Here is a 19912-nt window from a genome sequence, read left to right as displayed (position 1 = left end):
TAGAGATAGATAGATAGATAGATAGATAGAGATAGAGAGATAGATAGATAGATAGAGATAGATAGATAGATAGATAGAGATAGATAGATAGATAGATAGATAGATAGATAGATAGATAGATAGATAGATAGATAGATAGATAGATATGTGTGAATGTGTTGGGTACATCATTACGATGACCACCATTCCGACAGGAGTTATAACAAAACTAATATGCCGGTTGCTATAATTCCAACTTGTAGGAACTGCAGACTTACCTAAAAACTGATACTAAATATTACCGACAGCAGTGCTATAAACCGCAACAGCAGAAAATGCCATCAGCGTGATTGTCGTCGCTTAAAATGGCGACAGTCACATTGGCGGTATTAAGGGGGCAATGTAAGGACCCACCAGCTGTTTGAAGTCCAAACCTTACTTAAAAAAAAAGGCGTGGGGTTGCTTTCTATAAAATCTATTAGCCATGGCAATGCTAGGGTTAATATTGTTTATAGGAGGGACCTCATTTTCTATTTTTTATTTTACAATAAGGATTGGTTTTAGACTGTAATATTAATGTCTTTCTTATGGACCCTGTGCAGTGAGGTACTGGGTGCTTGAACTGTTTGAGCCCCCGATGATGTAATGTCCGGTCCAGACCCGGTGCATCAACATACACCTGCCATCTTCCAGGGTTAAGTGTGGTTACAGATAAGTTTGACAGTTTAAACCTAATGTAAGGGTTTTAACCTTATGTGCAATAAATATCTGGTATACGGTTCTTCACTTGTTTGGCCATCATGTGGCTTGTTTTTAAGATCAGCATTGATACCTTGTGGGTTTGCATTAAAACTCCCCTATTGAACTTTCTAAGTGAAAGCCAACCAAATTAATAAAAAAGAAGATCATATATTCCAGATAAGCCTTTCTTATGATTTAAGTATGCACAATTTTTGTCATTAATAGAGCTGATTGGTTTAATGTAACTTACTAGACTATAAGTGCTCTCTTGTTTTCTCATTCAATTTGCTATCTATCTATCTATCTATCTATCTATCTATCATGTTATACATTACTATGTTTACTTCTTTGCTTCCTTTCCAAGTAAATGGATCTCTAAATGTAATATATTGTATATATTTCCAATAAAACTGAAAAAGAACTTGGAAGGAAGGTTTTGACTGGTTCACATAATATATGGGCTGACTGTTGATACAGTCTGGCCCTGTGTGATGTGTCTTCATTGTGCATAAAAAACAGATTTGGAAAGTACTGAAATGAGATTGAATCTATTAGAACATTTTTTCCTGCTTTTATTTTAGACTAAGCGCTAACACTTGCTACTTAGTGAGGACATCTGTTGCATCTTTATTATAATAAAACCATTCACCTGAAATGTCCAATACAGGTATCCCTTACTCTTTAAAGGCAATAATGCCCAGTATACAACTACATTTAGCCAATACTATACCAGGTCTGCTATGCTCATTGTACCGATGCAGTCAAATTGGAATTGCTTTAGACTAATGAGTCTTAAACCACACCTTCTCAGATAGCACTAACTCATATGTCTATGATGCCATTGAACATCTTTTGCAACGTCAGCTGGTTTTTTTATGTTATTCTACAGAAATTGCAGACTTTACATTGACACTCATCAGTGCTGTATTAAGCCTCTACTCAGTGTCAATGTGCACTGCAGTATGCACACACCATGCTCCTAAACGTCATTGCATTATCTCCACAAGGAGTTATAACACATCTGATAGAAGAGATAATTGAGGATTTTGGTGATCATTGATGTCATTAAGCAACATGCAAACCAAGGTGTAATAAGCTTGCTCACTGAATATTACTTTTTAAGTGTCAAGGTTAAGCATGTAGTTTAGATTGCATTTAACAAGTTTACATTATAAAATACTTTATGAACCTCAAAAAACTTGACTATTGGCCCAAAATCATAATTATTTTAATTATTTATTATTTTAATAAACTGAATCCGAAAAGATTCTTTCACTTCCAATGAGAACTGAGTACACGTCTGCATGTGTTCTGTTACGCATTGTTTTTGTCAGTCTTCCCTAACGTCAAACGATACAGAACAGTCTTTAGAATAGGGGCGCATTCTTTAATTTCCTTGTGTGCCTTTTTTTCTTGGCATACACAGTTACACTATATAAATAAAATATGCATGCCTAAAACTGAGAATCTTTGGAAGATGCAGAGTCTTATCTGCAGTTTGCATATTTTCAACTTACCAGCATGCACTTCTCAACATAGCTAAAGACGATGGCTTGGATAGTAAAGTTCTCTCCTTGGACTACAGAGTAAGGTAGTATCAATTCGATGAAGTAGGGTTTGAAGGTTGTGAGTCCAACATCTTTTACCTCACCCAATCCAGACTTCCCAAGGCAGAAGGCATCAGTTTCCCACTTAGTAATACTATCTGGGGTAGTCAGGTGCAGTTGGGTATGTCCCTCTGGGCTATAAGACAAGAGGAGTACTGTATTACAACTAATGGTGTTAAATTTAACAAGCAAAAAAATAATCATGAACTAAATGCAGTATTGAGACTATTAAAGATTACACCTTCCATTAAAATGCTAACAGTACTACTGTATCAGTGATATTTTACACATAGTTTACACATTCTACTAATATTACACAATGGAATTCCAATGTAGCTACAGTAACAAGAAGAGTCATGTGCAGGTCTGAGCCGGAAGGACAACAATCAGGAATGTTCTAATCTGATTTTTTGTGCAAAACCATAATGTAATTATCGAGGTTTTTTCATGGGCCCCTTATATAAGTAACACAAGCAAGGGCACTAAAGTGACACATACAGGTGTGTGTTACTAAGGTCAGAGCACTAAATGTTTGCACTCATTCACTACTGAGGTTTTTCTCATCCCTGTGCTGAGTATTTTTTAGCACTTTTGGGGCTGGTCACACAACACCAACATCAATATCAGTATTTGTTTATGTAGTACCCATGCAATGTATACAATGTTTCTTCTCAGTAGACTTTGAATTTTCAGAAATTACCATTAATTTGCTTATACCTACAGTTGTGGCAAAGAAAATCTACCCAAAATGGTCCAAAACGCTTTTTTTTTTCATTATTAAAATTGCAAGAAAGTGAACTAACAGCAAACGTTTTTTATTTTTTAAACACCACCAAGAAATACTTGCTTTGATATCAATCTATCTTTCCAACACAGTAATAAGGATGACTCTACAAACAAGTTTTCATTTAAAAAATCTGCTCTTGAAAATGATAATACTTTTATTGCTAGTTTGCACAGTCTTGAATGAAGTGAATAAAATGGGTAAGCAATAATATGGGTTGCTAGTTTTTAAACATAGACAACCTACTGCACCAATTGAGGGTACCCCTGAGCTTATTGAAGCCAGGATGGGGTAAATCTGAGCATTAAAATCCCCCAACTCTGGACACTTTAATGCTTTCTATATTGTAGGGAGCTACTGCATGGTAATAACCAGACAGTAATTACCATGGGCTAGATCATATGAGGGTATGGGGGTTCTGGAGCACTTTAGTGCCCTCTTCTCATCACCTGCACTACAGTTTTCTTCCAGTGGCCTTGATCTGCTACCCCAGTAATGTCATATTGCACCATCACAATGATGTCATCATTTTTCTGCCTCCTCCCCAGGCCCCCACTCACAGTAAATGCTAGTGGGGGACTTGAATGTATTATTTTTATTTATATGAACTTCATCTGCGCTAAAGATGCGTGGAGCTCAATATAGCAAGACAATGTTTAAAACTTAAAATGTTTATCAGGAGCTCTCTGTTCAGTGAGGACCAATTTTAACCAATTTTTACAAGTGCACTGAGATTAAATATGACTTTCCTCCTGCTGCCACTGGGAGTCTTGCTATGGGATTAAGAATGTAATGAGGCTACTATCTATAAAATTTGAGAGTCATAAGTGAAGGTCTTTACCCAGTGTTCTGCATGATGTTGTAAGCTAGTGTCAGATGCCCCACTCCCAGGTGGAGAGCTGACTTGTATCCAGCACCAGCATTGAAAACCACAGGGGCTCATTTAGTGGTAGCAACAGAAAGCACCAGGAACCCTCAAGATGTGGCATAATACCTTCTCTCAAGAGGTCTGAGTCATTAAGGCAAAAAATGGGTAAATGTTCTCTGGGACAAACCATGTTACAATACAAGGGGTGCAAAGTAGTTTATTATTTTGCGCATAAGTTAAATACTGGCTGTTTTTTTATCTAGCACACAAATACTTAATAGCTTTATTACTACACTGAAATTTAAAGTTGATCTAGGACATGCCCTACCCCAACTATAAATCTGTCCCCACATTTTAAATTTACCTCCCCCTCCAATGCAACATGGTTTTGCCCAGGTGCAAATGTTACTCCTTTTTTATGCTTTGCTCTCCTTAATGACTCAGGCCCAAGGTGTTCATAAGACCCACGTCCAATACACAAAATAGAAACATACTACTTACACTATTATTTTTTTTATTTATTTCCTTCTTCCCACAATCTTGTTTCATCGTCTTTTTTTTCTGTTATTTTGCTTATGCTTGCCACATTCGTGTTTCTTGTATCATCATTTAATTTGCTTTCTGCAGTGCCTTTCCTGCACCGACTGATAGATTCTCAGAGAAGAATTACTTATTTCAACTCTCCTTTGAGATGTGATTTATTCAACCAATAAGAGCACAGAGTAGAGTTTATATAAGAGATTCTCCTTTGACAATATTTTAAGTATATGTTGTCCTGACATCTAGTATAGTCGGGATATGTTTTTGATTTTTAGAATTTTGTTTATTTCTTCTTTTTTAAGATATTGACTGTATTACAATGGACCATGGCTACAAGACTAAGCATCCAAAGAGGAGGTTATAAGGTGATATCACTATGCCTCAGTCTAGGGATATCATCTTCTCTGCACTTAGAAATCTTGATAAAAGGTTCTGCATTGATACCTTGAGCAATGTGTTAATGTTATTATCAAGTATATATAAAATCTAAGAGAAAACCTGCAACCCACAACCACCACTGTGTAGTGGGTTAAGTTTAAAGGACACTGGTCCTGTCTTAACGTATATGCAGTGTATGTTATCTATATGTCACATATAATTACTGACCATAACATAGTGGGGCTTAATGATATCCTTGTGGAATTAAGTTTTTGTTTGCATCTCAAGATCTTGGTCATGAAAAATTAAAGGCAACACAATGTACAGCAACATCTATAATTGACAGACATTGTATAGTAGATAAAACAGAGAAACACCTACCCCACAGAAACTAAATCATACAACCAGGTATCTGGGAAGTCTCCTCTTGGGAATTGCTTCTTGAACTCTGCATCTTTTCCTTGGAAAGTAGTAAAGTAGTAGTGATAAGCAGAAGGTGACGGAATCAAGGGACAGGGAATGAAAGAAACAAATGAATAAATAAGCATTTGTATCTAATTGCATTTAATGTGTTAAGCCACACCAGAAATAACATGTAAGATTTACAGCACATCTTGAATTAGAAGATTTTTGTAAGTTTGTCTCAGATTATATTTATACGACTATCAGGTAACACTACACAAATCAAAGGACACAAAAAGATTACAAACAAATGTATAGAGCAGTGGATCCCAAACTTTCGCAGTTCGAGGCACCCTTAGGGTCTCCATAATTTTTTCAAGGCACCCCTAAGCCACAATATTTACCAAGAAGCCCCCTGTCTTGCTTACAAATCGCCCTGGCCAAGGCACCCCTGTCAGATTGCTGCGGCACCCCAGGGAGCCATGGCACACAGTTTGGGAACCACTGGTATAGAGGCAGAAAAGATACACATATGGAAATGTACTTGTCCAAAACATAGTACTCAGTTTAAATATACATGGAAACTGAGTAAAGAAAATTTGTAAGGTTTGTAATTAGAGATGCTCACTGACCCCCGTGTTTTGGTTTTGGTTTTGGATCTGGAATACCTTCGTGTTTTGGTTTTGGCAAAACCGCCCTTGCGTGTTTTGGTTTTGTTTTGCAATTTGTTAAATAATTAAATTTTTGGGGGCTAAAATAGCATAATTTAGGTATTATTTTGTACCTACATTATTATTAACCTCACTAACACTAATTTGCAGTCATTTCCATTCAATTTTGACCATCTCACAGGTCACAATATGCTTTTCATACACTTTCAGGCAAATACTGCAGCGATCTGGCTGGATGGTAAGCGACAGAGCAATGACACAAACACACGACACATCTAGGAAACATTTTTCACGACCGCTCCACCTGTTTCTTGGATAAGTGAGGTAATTCTACAGGTAATAAATGGCAACGATCGATCGCTCCACCTGTTTCTTTGATAAGTGAGGTAATTCTACAGCTAATAAATGTGAACGAGCACTACCCGCCCCCCACGATGTGTGCTTTTTTCATTCACACAACAATCCAGGGTGCCAGCCAACGCACTAAAAAGAGCTATTGAAATTCATAGCAAAAAAGGCAGTTGGTTGTCTAACTGTATATTACACCCTACACTTATAGTGAAATAGAAAAAAAGAAGCCTGCAAAGACTGTACGATCAATATAAAATGCCCAAAGCAGCTTTTCTGTTTGGGTCTATATTATTCACAAACCTTATCAGTGCAAATTATGGAAAACCGGTTTGTGACTGAGTTAGACTATCTGATACGATTCTCCAATCCAAGACACTCTATTGTGAATATACCAACTTTTTGCCTAAGGACCAATCAAGATATGAGAGTTATCCATATAGGTGCACCTATATATTTTGTGGTTTCTCTATTATTATAGTCATTATGGTGATTTTAATAGTGTTTGACAATGAGTAGTGGTAACACAGCATTTGTGTTTTTTATGTCATTGTAATAAATTTAAATTTGAATATCCACATTGCTTTAACAGTTCATTGCGACTTGAAACACCATTGCAATTTTTGCTTTTCTTTGAATAATAAAGTCATCCAAATAAAAATTGCATAATATATAAAAAATACCTTAAATAAAAATTAGGATACTATATATATTTTAATTAGCCAACAAAAACTAATTACAAAAATGTGAATGAAGGAATATATACCATAAGTAAAACCATAGTATGTGAATATTTAGCAAAAAAATTACAGTGTAATCAAGCTCCAAACAAAGCTTAGTAAGTTTAAGATATATACTATAGCATAGATAGGAATCAAGTTTCAAGATCATATGGGTTATAATGAGATGGTTACTTATTTGAATGACCTTTTGCGATATTGACTTTTATATATTGTTGCACAGATATTTCTAAATTGGCATTATACTGTATAAATTATATATATTTTTTGCCACATGTAAAAGAGTATGTAATAGACAGCAAATTGTTAGATTAACATAAAATAACATGTATTTGTAAAGTTAAAGTTTTCCTTATATTTGGTCCAATCTACGTATATGGTCTTGTGTAAAACATAAATATGCAATTACCTTTAGCATCAACTTGTTTCTGTTTTAATAATGAGCGGCCACTGAAACCTCTTGCAACACATTTCACTGGTTTCTTTATGCGAGTATTGGTAATAACTTTTAGATTGCTTAGCTGTATGAGAAAAATTGATGTTAATAGTTAAATTCAATCTAATAAATAGCTTTGAAAAGCCTCATGAACTTCATTTGCTGCAGATGCCAAGGCAATATACAGGTTATTTTATCATGGATATGTTTTATGTGGCCACAGCTTTAAAAGTAGGATCAAATATGTTTCCGATGTCCCTTACATAATTAAAATGACTAAAATGGAAGTTTGCTAGTGGTTAAAAGTTAGTGAAAGAAAGAAACATGATGTAGTACACATAAAAAAATAGGACAAATGTAGGTTAAAGGTGATATCTTCACCATTGCATTGTAAAATGTTAGAAAGCAGCATTCCCTCATGTATCGACGTTTCATCATCATCATCATCATCAGCAGCAATAGTTTATATAGCGCCACTAATTTCGCTGTGCAGAGAACTCACTCACATCAGCCCCATTGGAGCTAACAGTCTAATTTCCCTAACAGACACATACACACAGATAGGCTAGGGTCAATGTTTTTGGAGTGTGGGAGGAAACCGAAGCACTCATTTATGTTTGTGATGTACTGTGCGACGTACAGTACAGTATATTGTATTGGTAAAAGAGCAACACATAAAAATCACATGGAAAACATTGAAAATGCATCACTAAAACACATCTAAAGCGTGTGTTATATATTGAGTGTGGTTTTTTTTATCCATTTTTCTATTGCATGAAAGAAAAGCTCATTAGCTACAGATTTTCTTTACTCCAAGGATTTCATTGTTTTAAAACATCCTTGTGACTCACCTACAGACTTGTGTCTTCTAGAGCAGGGTGCATCAACTATCTCCTTAGGAACATACAGTGTATAGTTATTTTAAATATAGAAGGCTTTTACTTTTTATATCAATTTTGACTTTTTTAACTTTTTTCATGGCCATTATGTAGGAAAAACAGGAAACCTCCCCAGAAATAAATAATGTTCTCCTTCCCAACCAAAACACACTTTATTTCCCCTACCATTCCCTGACTTGTCAAAACAACTCAATAATTTTATCAGGCACATCTTGGGTGCAGCCTTACAATCCCAGGGAGAAAATAAAGTTTTTTGAAAAAAAAAAAGTCTATGATTTACTCCAGACCCATATGGTGAGTTTTATTGGCCCCTATATATGCTCTAGTGTTGCATATATGTTTTATGTTTTAATGTTTTCACCTTATTTGTGAGGTTTATTTGAGTATTATCAGGAACATCATGCTCTATACAATTAACAATAGAGAAATTTAGGGTAATCTATGTGCTCAGTGTCTTACATAAAGCACTGGGCCTATAATTACATACATTTATGTAGTCAATGAACACCTCAGTTTATGCAGCATCTCTGGGGACAGGTATACATGTGAAGCCACCTTGCAGGGCCTTGCACATTTTAGTGATGTCCTGCAAATAGGTGGGTCTTTTTCATTTAACTCATTTATGTTCGTGATGCCAAAAGACTTTGGTAGTAGCTGCATACGTTTATAATTAGCATATAATACATACATGGAAACACAAAAATTAAATATATTTCTTACCATACCTTAAACAAGTGAGAAGCATCAAATTGGGAAGAAAAACCATAATTCTCATTTTCTGCAGTCTCATTTTCTGGGCATTGGTGCGTTTCACTGTCCCGATTCAAGATGGAATACTGATTTCTATAAATTGCATCTTCTATTCCCTTTGCCTGTACACAAAATGATAACAGAAACAAATTTGTGTTAGTTTGTTCCAAATCGTTATTTACAATTTAGAACATAAATACTTCCAATACCTACGGAATTGACTACTAGTAACATAGTACTGAAATATTGACATTAATAATGCAGTGTGTTGGCTTCTTCAAATTAAGAGTGCTGTTAACCAAATGTAGATAACATTTTCAGGTCCCTAAGCTAAATACCAAAAAATGAATTACATAGCTGTAAGAATATAGGGTAACGGCACAAATACATTTTCTTGTTGCAATTTGCCTACTTTTGCATGAATAAGCATTTTTAAAGCATTAGGCACATGGCTCAGTCATGGTGACAGTAGAGGTGTGGGTACAAAATGTTGCTGCTCTTTATACGAGTAGTTAGGTTTATTAAAATGTTCATAGTTGAATGCTGACTAGGTGCACTCATGTGCCTTGTATTACAAGAATTCAATTTTGCTTGTGGAACAAAATATTTAGGGTTGCAACAGTTAATTTATGGAGACATTCCTGAGCTAGAGGGTGTCCACAGTACTTTTTTCTCCTGCACAAGGACTTGATTTTACACATTCTTGGAGGTGAGATCAGGCCATAGGTTATACTTTGAATGTGACAACATTTACATCATACAGATGCACTCTTAGGGCCTGAGTCATTAAGGCAAAAAATGGGTAAATGTTCTCTGGGACAAACCATGTTACAATTCAAGGGGTGCAAAGTAGTTTATTATTTTGCGCATAAGTTAAATAATGACTGTTTTTTTTCATCTAGCACACCAATACTTAATAGCTTTATTACTACACTGAAATGTAAAGTTGATCTAGGACATGCCCTATCCCAACTATAAATCTGTCCCCACATTTTAAATTTACCTCCCCCTCAAATGCAACATGGTTTTGCCCAGGTGCAAATGTTACTCCTTTTTTATGCTTTGCTCTCCTTAATGACTCAGACCCTTAATGTGTCTTTACTTATAAATATTCTAAATATGCTTTTTTTTTTTATATAATTGATAATTCATTCAATTGAATAAAGCAATAACGTTTATAAAATTGACATGTTATAAAGACAGACAGTTATGGTGAGCCACACTCTGATCCCAAAACCCACTTGTGTGGTGCAGCAGCACGTACCTCAAGGGGTTGGGTAAGCATGAACGCTGACGAGAAATCAGACACAGAGAAGACGTACCAATGTTGGGACCCCACAGGTTAAGTGTTTAAACACTTAACCTGCGATGGTCCCGACATTGGCGCTTTAAATTAATATTGATGGAGGTGGTACTGACGTCAGACTCTACTGCCAGAGAGCTGTCCATTCGGAAGGAGTTCCTGTCAGCCTTTTGGTGCCATCGGATATCTGCAGGATCGGTTTTCAGGTAAGTCTGTGTATATTTCAATTGTTTTTTCATTAAATCGTTTTTTCTTGGTAGGTCTTCTCTTTGTCAGAGTTCTCGTCAGCGTTTAAGCGCTTACCACCGCTTTCAAGGTATCACTCCTTGGGATTATACACAAATTTTCATATAGAACTGCGCTCACACCACACTTGGTACTACAAATGAACCACTATGTGGTGGGTATTGGTGGTTCAGTATTATCTTATGTGATGTAAATGACTATAGCATGATAAAATTGTGTTTTATTGTACTAGACTATTAAAACTATAATACACAGTAATAAACACTTACTGCACAACCCCAATAAATAATGATAAATAAATAAAAAATACAGACTAGTAAGACAGAATATCCTCTAAACAAACATTGGACATCAATCAATATGTCTGACCATAGGAATTGCACACACAAAAATACCAAAAACACAAACACAACTCCTCAAATGGTGTCTCACTAACAGAAGTAAAAAGCGCCAAAGGATCTAACATTGGAAAATCATTGTTAAGATGCTAAATAGTCCAGCAATACTTTCACCCTAATATGAATTGTTCAACCACTATTCAGTGAAAAGACGATGATCCAATGGAGCTTTAACAGAGCGATCCTATATTGTTAAAAATCGCCATGTGTCATCTGTAATAAACAGTTTCTCAATTAGGGAGAAAGGTAATTTATTCAGTAACAATTGACCTAGTAATAAAGATAATGCTGTTTCTCCAAGGAATAATGTGGAGCTGTGTACCCAGTAGTCTGTGACAGCGTGTCTATAGCGATGGAGGTTGCCACGTGTGTTCAACTGTGGAACAAAGTGATAGTCTCGATGTAGAAGTGGCCACCCTTTACCGACTGTCAAGCACAACGTCCGCATACCAGGCTTGATATGGCCTATTGGGTGCAATCAGGATCACTGGAATTCCCACTGACTGGGATGGTGCTGTCACTCACCGGACTGTGAGTGCCTCTTCTCCCGTTGTTAGGAACCGTGGCCGCCCGCCATCCTGACGGTCTGCGCATGCGCAGCTTCTATGAACTCTTCAGACCTGTTACTTTTAGTTAATTGGCTGATTAGGCAACACTCTCTATTTAAAGCACCTGTGGTCAATACCTCGTTGCCTGATCTTGGAGTCTCATTCCCTGTGAGTCTCTGAAGGTGTTCCTGTGTTTCCTCGTGTCTTCAGCTCCAGCTGATTCCTCGCTACTGCATTACCGGTTTCCAGACCGCTTCAACTCTTCTGTGTTTCATCGTGTCTTCAGTTCCAGCTGATTCCTCGCTACTGCATTACCGGTTTCCAGACCGCTTCAACTCTCCTGTTTTTCATCGTGTCTTCAGTTCCAGCTGATTCCTCGCTACGGCATTACTGGTTTCCAGACCGTTTCAACTCTCCTGTGTTTCATCGTGTCATCAGTTCCAGCTGACTCCTCGCTACGGCATTACTGGTTTCCAGACCGCTTCAACTCACCTGTGTTTCATCGTGTCTTCAGTCCAAGCTGATTCCTCGCTACTGCATTACCGGTTTCCAGACCGCTTCAACTCTCCTGTGTTCATCGTGTCTTCAGTCCTAGCTGATTCCTGACTACTGCATTGTCGGTTGCCTGACCGCTTCAACTCTCCTGTGTTTCATCGTGTCATCAGTTCCAGCTGACTCCTCGCTACGGCATTACTGGTTTCCAGACCGCTTCAACTCTCCTGTGTTTCATCGTGTCATCAGTCCCAGCTGATTCCTCGCTACTGCATTACCGGTTTCCAGACCGCTTCAACTCTCCTATGTTCATCGTGTCTTCAGTCCTAGCTGATTCCTGACTACTGCATTGCCGGTTGCCTGACCGCTTCAACTCTCCTGTGTTTCATCGTGTCTACTATTCCTGCTGACCTCCGCAAGAATCATCATTGCTCCTCTCGTGTGATGTTCTCTGTCTGTGTGCTTCACAGACACGGATTACCGCTACCACTCTCCTGTGGTCTCTACTCGTGTCGGCATTCAGCCGCTCAGCTATCCCTGTGTTTCTCTCGTGACAGCCTGCTCAACTGAACCGCGGTATGCTTATCTTTTATTGACTTTACCAGCTTATTGCATATCCGCTTGGACTGTGTTCTGCTCATCTACGGAGTCCTCTATCTCACGAAGTTATAGATGCTATTGACTTTGTCTCATATGTCCTGGATCTCAGTAGTGACTTTGTATCTCCAAGCAGCGCTAGTCATTTGCTATTGTATTATATATACCATTGGAATCAAGTTCCTTGTGCTCTCCGTGTTACCTTTGATGCTCCATTCATCTACCCTAGTGCCTATCCTCACCTATATATGCAGTGGTACAACTTGCTGAACGCAGACCACTGACTCCCTGTTTCCTATAGGCACCAGTTACAAGTTTCCTCACTTTAAGCAGTGGTACAACTTGCTATACGCAGACCACTGACTTCCCCGTTACCTACTTGCACCTGGAACCTGTCCCATCACTACAAGCAGTGGTACAACTTGCTGTACGCAGACCACTGACTTCACTACCTCCTATCTATCCCTGGACATTCCTCTCACTATAGCAGTGGTACAACTTGCTGTATGCAGACCACTGACTTTCCTCACGTCTTCACGTCCATCAAGATCCTCGTGTTCATATTGTTTAACTCATAACCTGTTACTGCTAGTCATAGACTTTCCTCGAGCATCCTCTCACCATCTGCTGATTCTCCTGTTCCGCTAGTCACCCTGCTACCAGAAGACCACTGTGTGCATACACTACTCTGGTAAGACTACATCTGGTGATATCCTGGGCAAAGACTCCTAGTGCCCGTGACAGGTGCATCCTTTACATGTAAGACTAATCTAAATACTAAACAAAGGAACAACCAAGAGGAAAACATGTTTTGTAGGGGCACTCAATGATTTATGAGTTATTGTTAAAACATACATTTTATTAGATCAATTAAAATATTGATATGGTCCCAAAAATATACCTGAATACCACTAGTAGAGAAATATAAAAAAAACACAAAAAAACTATAAAGTGTGAAATAATATAAACTAACAAAATAATAATTAAAAATGGCACTTTTCTGACCGGTAAGATCCAAGTTCCCACCTTCGCCTCAGCGTGGGATTTGTTATCTCCCTGTAATCGGGGCACAATGCTCTATGCCTGAGGCAACGCGGACCTGTCAGGAGAACTCAGTGACAGTCTTGTGAGTGTGGCTGTCACTGCTTCTAACTGAAGAAATCTTCCAGCGTAACTGAAATGAATGGAGCGATGTTCCATTTATTCCTATAGGTGTAAGTGCTGCTTACAGCATTTACCCCGTCATAAATAAAAATAAACAATAACAAAGAATAAATAAAAGAAAATCTATCTATCTAACAGGAAGTACTGTAGATCAGTACTGAAAACAGCCCAACTCCTTGGGCACTTAAATAACACTGAGAAGCTACAGGGGTTGCACAGGGGAGGAACTTCGGTCAACAGAGACATTAACATATAAATTAACTATTTAAGTGCCAACTCCATGCGCCCTCATACAACTCCATGGTAGCAGTGTCCCCCATATTGGATGAAATTGTGTTTTATCATCATGCTATAGACATTCCCATTACATTAGATAATATTGAACCACCAATACCCACCACATAGTGGATCATTTGTAGTACCAAGTGTGGTGTGAATGCAGTTCTATATAAAAATTTACGTTATAAAGACAAGCCTGATACTAGCTATTCAGGACATAAATGAAGTTCAATTGAGCAGGTTTTTTTTGCAGGAATAAAAAAAACATACATTTCTAATTAAGTAGAGCTAGTCTAAAATCCATAAAATCACGAGTGCAATTCACAGTCTACTCCATTTAGAGATGAACACAATTTTCCAAATTGCTCTGCAAAATATTCACCTCAATCCGCATTTGGCAACAAAATTTTACAGTTTTTGCTAGAGGTTGCTGCCCTTAAATGTTAAAAGTTCTTTCCCAACTACACCATACAGCAGAATGAATTCACCAGTGTCATCTCAGCTCTATTCATAGACTGTAAGTACTGCAAAATGTGAATGTACAAATAGAGCATGGAACGGCTAAGCAAAAGTGGAACTTGAAACTTGTATTGCTGAGCAAAAGAAATCAGAAAAATCCCCATAAAAAAGACTCTTCTACACACTACACAAAATGATTGAAGCTGATCCCCAATCAATACCAGTCAATCACAAGCCACCAGTGAGGGAAAATACTTCTGATTGGCTGGCAATTAAGGGGATGCTTACTCCAAGATTTAGTAGCATCAGTCATTTGTAGTGGGTGGGTGAATAATTGTTTATGGAGATTTTTCAAGTTTTTGCTGTCTCTTCCATTTGTAGTAAGATGGTTCAGAAAAGAAGAAAACAAAATGTTATTTTGACCGCGGACCATGCAAGATTAGTAAAATAATCAATTGCGACCTGTATATCACTATTTTTAAAGCGGCAATGGCGCTTGTCATCCGACCTAACTCTTAAAGTTACGCCAAAGTGTAAGAGTTAGGTCGGATGACAAGCGCCATTGCCGCTTTAAAAATAGTGATATACAGGTCGCAATTGATTATGACGTCAAAACAAGATGCCGTTCTTACTGGTGATCGGGATTTGTTAGGAGACTGTCGGGGACTTCTTCTGTCATTCTTAAGGTCAGTCATCTTTTATTATCAGTCGCCCAAGTCACTTTCGTTTTTTTGGGATCGTGGTAGTCACTGTCGGTGTTATCAGCACGTTAAAGTGACTACCACCGGTTCACAACATTAGCACACTCACTGAAAAACTCTTTACTGCTGTGACCATTCTATTAGAGTCTTTTGATGTATTTAATCTTCTTGTGTGCTCACTTTTGAATAAAACATGCATATGAAGCAATGCATAAAAACCAACATGAAAGCATACAACTAGATTTGGCATATTTGTTACATGTTGTAGGACTTAATTCAATTGAATGTAACACATTTCAAATAGACAAACATAGATCTCACAAACAGGGTGTCCAATCACGGATGTCAGTCGACTCTCAAGTGTTCCAGCTCCCTTTCTTGATCTTAGCATCCTCTGTTACTCAAGTTTATGCTCCAACCCCTTGTCAGTCTTCCCTCCTTCAGATCAGGGTTAATCCTCTTATAGCACTCTAGAATTTCTGGAACTACAAGTCCTTATTTACCAACCTCTGTAAAAAAATTCTAGTGGCACTTATGTGCTGACCGAGTGAACCTAAGCACATCATACATGATGTTCTATGTACATTTTTTATCTTTTACGGGTCATTATAAAGGTGAAAATTGAGATTTGCCATAAAGAACTGAAAAACATTAATGCTATATTTATGTCTGCTATACAGAGTTTCACTGTACTGCAACCAAAAGAACCAGGAGAAAGCAAATGTCTAAGCAAACAACTCAGTAAAAACAATGAAGGTTTCAATGTAAATTATTTTAAATACTAATTTATCTGCAAGTGGTATAACCATGAAGCACACATGTCTGAGATCCTGCAATTCCTTGTGGGCCTGAGTCAATAAGGAAAGTAAGGCAAAAAAAGGAGTAAATGTTGTCTGGGATAAACCATGTTACAATGCAGGGGGTACAAATTAGTTTATTATTTTTGACATAAGTTAAATACTGGCTGTTTTTTCATCTAGAATACAAATTCTTGATAGCTTTATTTTTACGCTGAAGTTTAAACTTGATCTAGGACATGCCCTACCCCAACTATAAATGTGTCTCCACATTTAATTTACCCCTTCCCACTCCAATGCAGCATGGTTTTGCCCAGGTGCAAAATTACTCCCTTTTTATGCTTTGCTCTTCTAAATGACTCAAGCTCTATGTGTTCACTCCTGCCAATTTATTGGTGGCAGCCTTCCAGGTAGTATTCGCCACACACTGCAGTAAGCAGTGTTGTAAAGTTCTTTAAAAGTATTAAGACAAATATTTTGACATTATGTGCGCTATATTAACTCCTAAAATCACCAAATATGTTGTTTTAAAAAAAAAAAAAAGTTTCCATATGGAGCACATGACCAGCATTATGCGTAACTCCTCTAAAACCTTAACAAAGTCTGGGATCCCTGGATATCCTTTTTTCACTACTACTCCCCCTTTACTTAGTTCACACCTTCCTCTCACCCCTCCTTCCAATCCTACTTCCTACCCCTTGGGTGGTCGCTGCAATACCACCCTCCTACCAACTTTCATTAATTTCTTACTTCTTTATTCCTCTCTTTCTCATTCTATCACACTTCTCTTAGCATTGGACTCTGGCCCAATGTCTTTTTTCCCTTCCTTTTATTTCTTTATATTGTCTCTTTCTTTCTCTCTTCCTTTTCTTGTCTTCCTTTTCCCATATATTCAAAATAATCTGATTTTTGTCCTCACCGGCTCACGGAGAGCTCTTCAACTTGTGCACTCTACATGATGTAAATGTATTTGATTCACACTGTGTTTTGTTATCTGGCCGTTAATAAAAATTTGTGTAAAAAAAAAAAAAAAAGTTTCCAGAGCAAAAAGGGTGAAATTGAAGAAATTGAGACATCTCTTCAACCACAGTATATATATTTATCCATAGTATAAGAATTAATTTAAACTTACAAATTCTTTTGCATACGAGCTGTCTTCATGAGGTTTGTGAAGTAAGAAACCTTTATCCACAGATCTCACAGAGCACCAGGATCCAGACTCTGCTGTAAGCTTAAGATTCACCTTCTCTCTAGGACGGACCTGTTCTTTAGAGAAACTGAGCTGCACCTGTGAAGTATTGCACATTAAGGCAAATAAACTAAAGGTAGATTTAAAAATAAAAAAAATTGGGGTACAACTTAAAGTTTCTGTCCAATAAGCAATGTTCAATAAACAAATTAAACTCATGAAGCTTTTTTTTTGTAAATTAATGTAGTGTATTTTTATCTGATGAGATTTGTATTGTTAGCAGCTAGGGTTACAGCCAAGGTATGAATGGGTTTTGAGTTTTATACGTTGTTAGAAAATGCTGCTTCTCTTAGCAGCGTGGAGAAACAGGGCTTAGTTTAATTTAATGACAATCAGCTGTGTTGACATCCATCTACTAAGCAGTATTTACTTTTAAACTTTTCCAGACATTTATGCCTTGAAAAGTAACACTTTATTTTACCATGTCAAAAGAGTAACCAGTGGGTAGCTTCAACAACATCAAACCACACTGGGACTTCCAGTTTAAGGAAGGTACAGTACAGCCTTTTTCACTGGCAGTAGGACCAGTCAATGTATACTAAACTCTAAGGGCTTTGGTGGGTTGATGAAGCTTAAGGCAATTGTCCACACAAAAATATTTTAAGTTGTGGAAAAATGTCATTTTAAAAAAAAAATCACTTATAACTTATTAGTGAGTTTAAGGGTAATACTGTGTTTCCCTGATAATAAGACACTGTCTTATTTTTTGAGGGGGCCAAAAAAACTGCAAAGGGTTTATTTTCGGGGTAGGGCTTATTTTAATTAACATTGACTGCTTTTTTCCACATCATGCCCCTCAGTCCTGCTTTTTTCCACATCATGCTCCTTAGTCCTGCTTTACAATACTTTACTTATTGTTTTTCTTTTTTCTTCACTTTCCTCTTTTTCTGTACCCTCCTCCGCGGCGCTGCTGTAAATGACGCTGGCACGCACGCCAGCGTTATTCACAGAAAACGAGGGGAGGGTGCGCGCTCACTGTGAGACAGTGAGACGCTGCAGCTGTGATTGGATGCCACTGTTAAATCTTTAACCGCGGCATCCGTTTCATGCAGGGGAAAGGGGGGGGGGGCGGAGCTGGGGGCATTGTATTGTAGCGCAGGGACCGGGCAAAATGGGGATTTAGCTAGGGATTATTTTCGGGGTAGGGCTTATTTTGGACCATTCTGATAAAGTAAGGGTAAGTCTTATTATCGGGGTAGGTCTTATTATCTGGGAAACACGGTATGTGGTCCTTTTGAAAGTTAGAGGGCTGCTCCATGTGACCTCCAAAGTGTATCAGGTTGTCCATCACTGACCTTGAGAGTAGGCAGTGCAATGCTGGCTAGCACTTGGTCCCTCCTGGTACACACGGCGCCTCGGTATCAGTGTAAAACTAGAACTAGAAGCACCACAAGTGGGCACTTCCCAGAAAGGCTTCCAAACCACAAATGTAGTTTGAGTCCTTGTGGTTTTGTTTCACACCATTTGATGTACACTTTTGCCGTTAGTCAATCGCATGGTTTACAAACCAAACAACAAATTGCTTGGAAGCCTGATGTTTACTCAAGCAGCAGTTTAGTAAATTCCCCCTTGTCATTTTCATTCAACAGCTTTTCGCTTCCATGTGATTTCCCATCTCTATGAAACAGGCTGGTATTATCAATCTCTATTTTACTAACCTTGTTCTCGGAACAGTCTGAAACTTGAAATCGTGCTGCACCTACGATAGTTTCTCCTTTGGGCAGTACGGAGAAAACAACGACAGTGAAAGCAAGGGACAAGTCTGCATCTACATGCATATTTATGGAGAATGACCCATGTAAATCTGGAAACAAAGTAAAGAACATAAATTAGACACAATCCTGCCCTGCTGACTATATAGTAAAATTATATTAAGAACAAGCTCAGAGCAGAAATGTGCTGTGTACTTATGTAACACATATACAGATTAAGCAGCTGAGGGAGTGACGACGCAGATGCTGCAGATTCAAGTCCTGAGTTGGTTTAAAGACGTATCATTTGCACCATTTACAGTGCAGGTGTAAGTGTCACCTGATAGTGATGACTATCACAGCATAGTCTTTGTTTGGAAAAATACATGTATGTGTGCCACTAGCTAGCACATGTGTATGCAAGTAAGATAGACCATGAATATACCTTAGAAATATCTTAAAGGTTTTACTATTTAAGCACCATAAGCTCATGTTGTGTTTTATTTGTTTATTGTGCTTTGTAAATGGAGCCCACAGTGTCTGACCTCACAATTCACTTCAATTAAGACTCTTTTATTTGTACCCAGGGACTTGTGAAGGATATTATCTTAGCTAGTGCTATCTGTTACAGAATAATAAAGTTTTGCATTGTAACAGAGAAAATGGGATTTTTGTTCTTACCGTAAAATCTCTTTCACTTAACATAGTTTGGGGACACTGCTCACCGTGGAGTATAGAGGGCACTGTGTGGAGTAAGGCACTAAAAGTCTGTCTAGACTGCTACCCTCACCTCTATGCCCCCTATCATAATCAGTTTATTTAACTAACAAAGCCACAAGAGAGGG

General features: G+C 37.8%; 2 protein-coding genes across 2 annotated transcripts in view; both read right to left on the bottom strand.

Annotated features, from left to right (window-relative positions):
* Positions 1–19912, bottom strand: part of LOC142160960 (alpha-2-macroglobulin-like protein 1) — a 224636-nt gene that overhangs the window by 45161 nt on the left and 159563 nt on the right. The gene's annotated exons all lie outside the window — the stretch shown is intronic.
* Positions 1–19912, bottom strand: part of LOC142160961 (alpha-2-macroglobulin-like protein 1) — a 118054-nt gene that overhangs the window by 43175 nt on the left and 54967 nt on the right. The window contains exons 14-19 of the mRNA XM_075216101.1: positions 19035–19180; positions 17260–17415; positions 9119–9265; positions 7468–7579; positions 5279–5357; positions 2238–2463 (exon numbers count right to left, since the gene is read on the bottom strand). Coding sequence (XP_075072202.1) covers positions 2238–2463; positions 5279–5357; positions 7468–7579; positions 9119–9265; positions 17260–17415; positions 19035–19180 — 866 coding nt within the window. The remainder of the gene's footprint in view (positions 1–2237; positions 2464–5278; positions 5358–7467; positions 7580–9118; positions 9266–17259; positions 17416–19034; positions 19181–19912) is intronic.

Source organism: Mixophyes fleayi, chromosome 6 (assembly GCF_038048845.1).
Source record: "Mixophyes fleayi isolate aMixFle1 chromosome 6, aMixFle1.hap1, whole genome shotgun sequence".
Lineage (NCBI taxonomy): Eukaryota > Metazoa > Chordata > Amphibia > Anura > Limnodynastidae > Mixophyes > Mixophyes fleayi.
The sequence above is the reverse complement of the archived record's forward strand: the minus strand, read 5'-3'. Positions and strand labels throughout refer to the sequence as shown.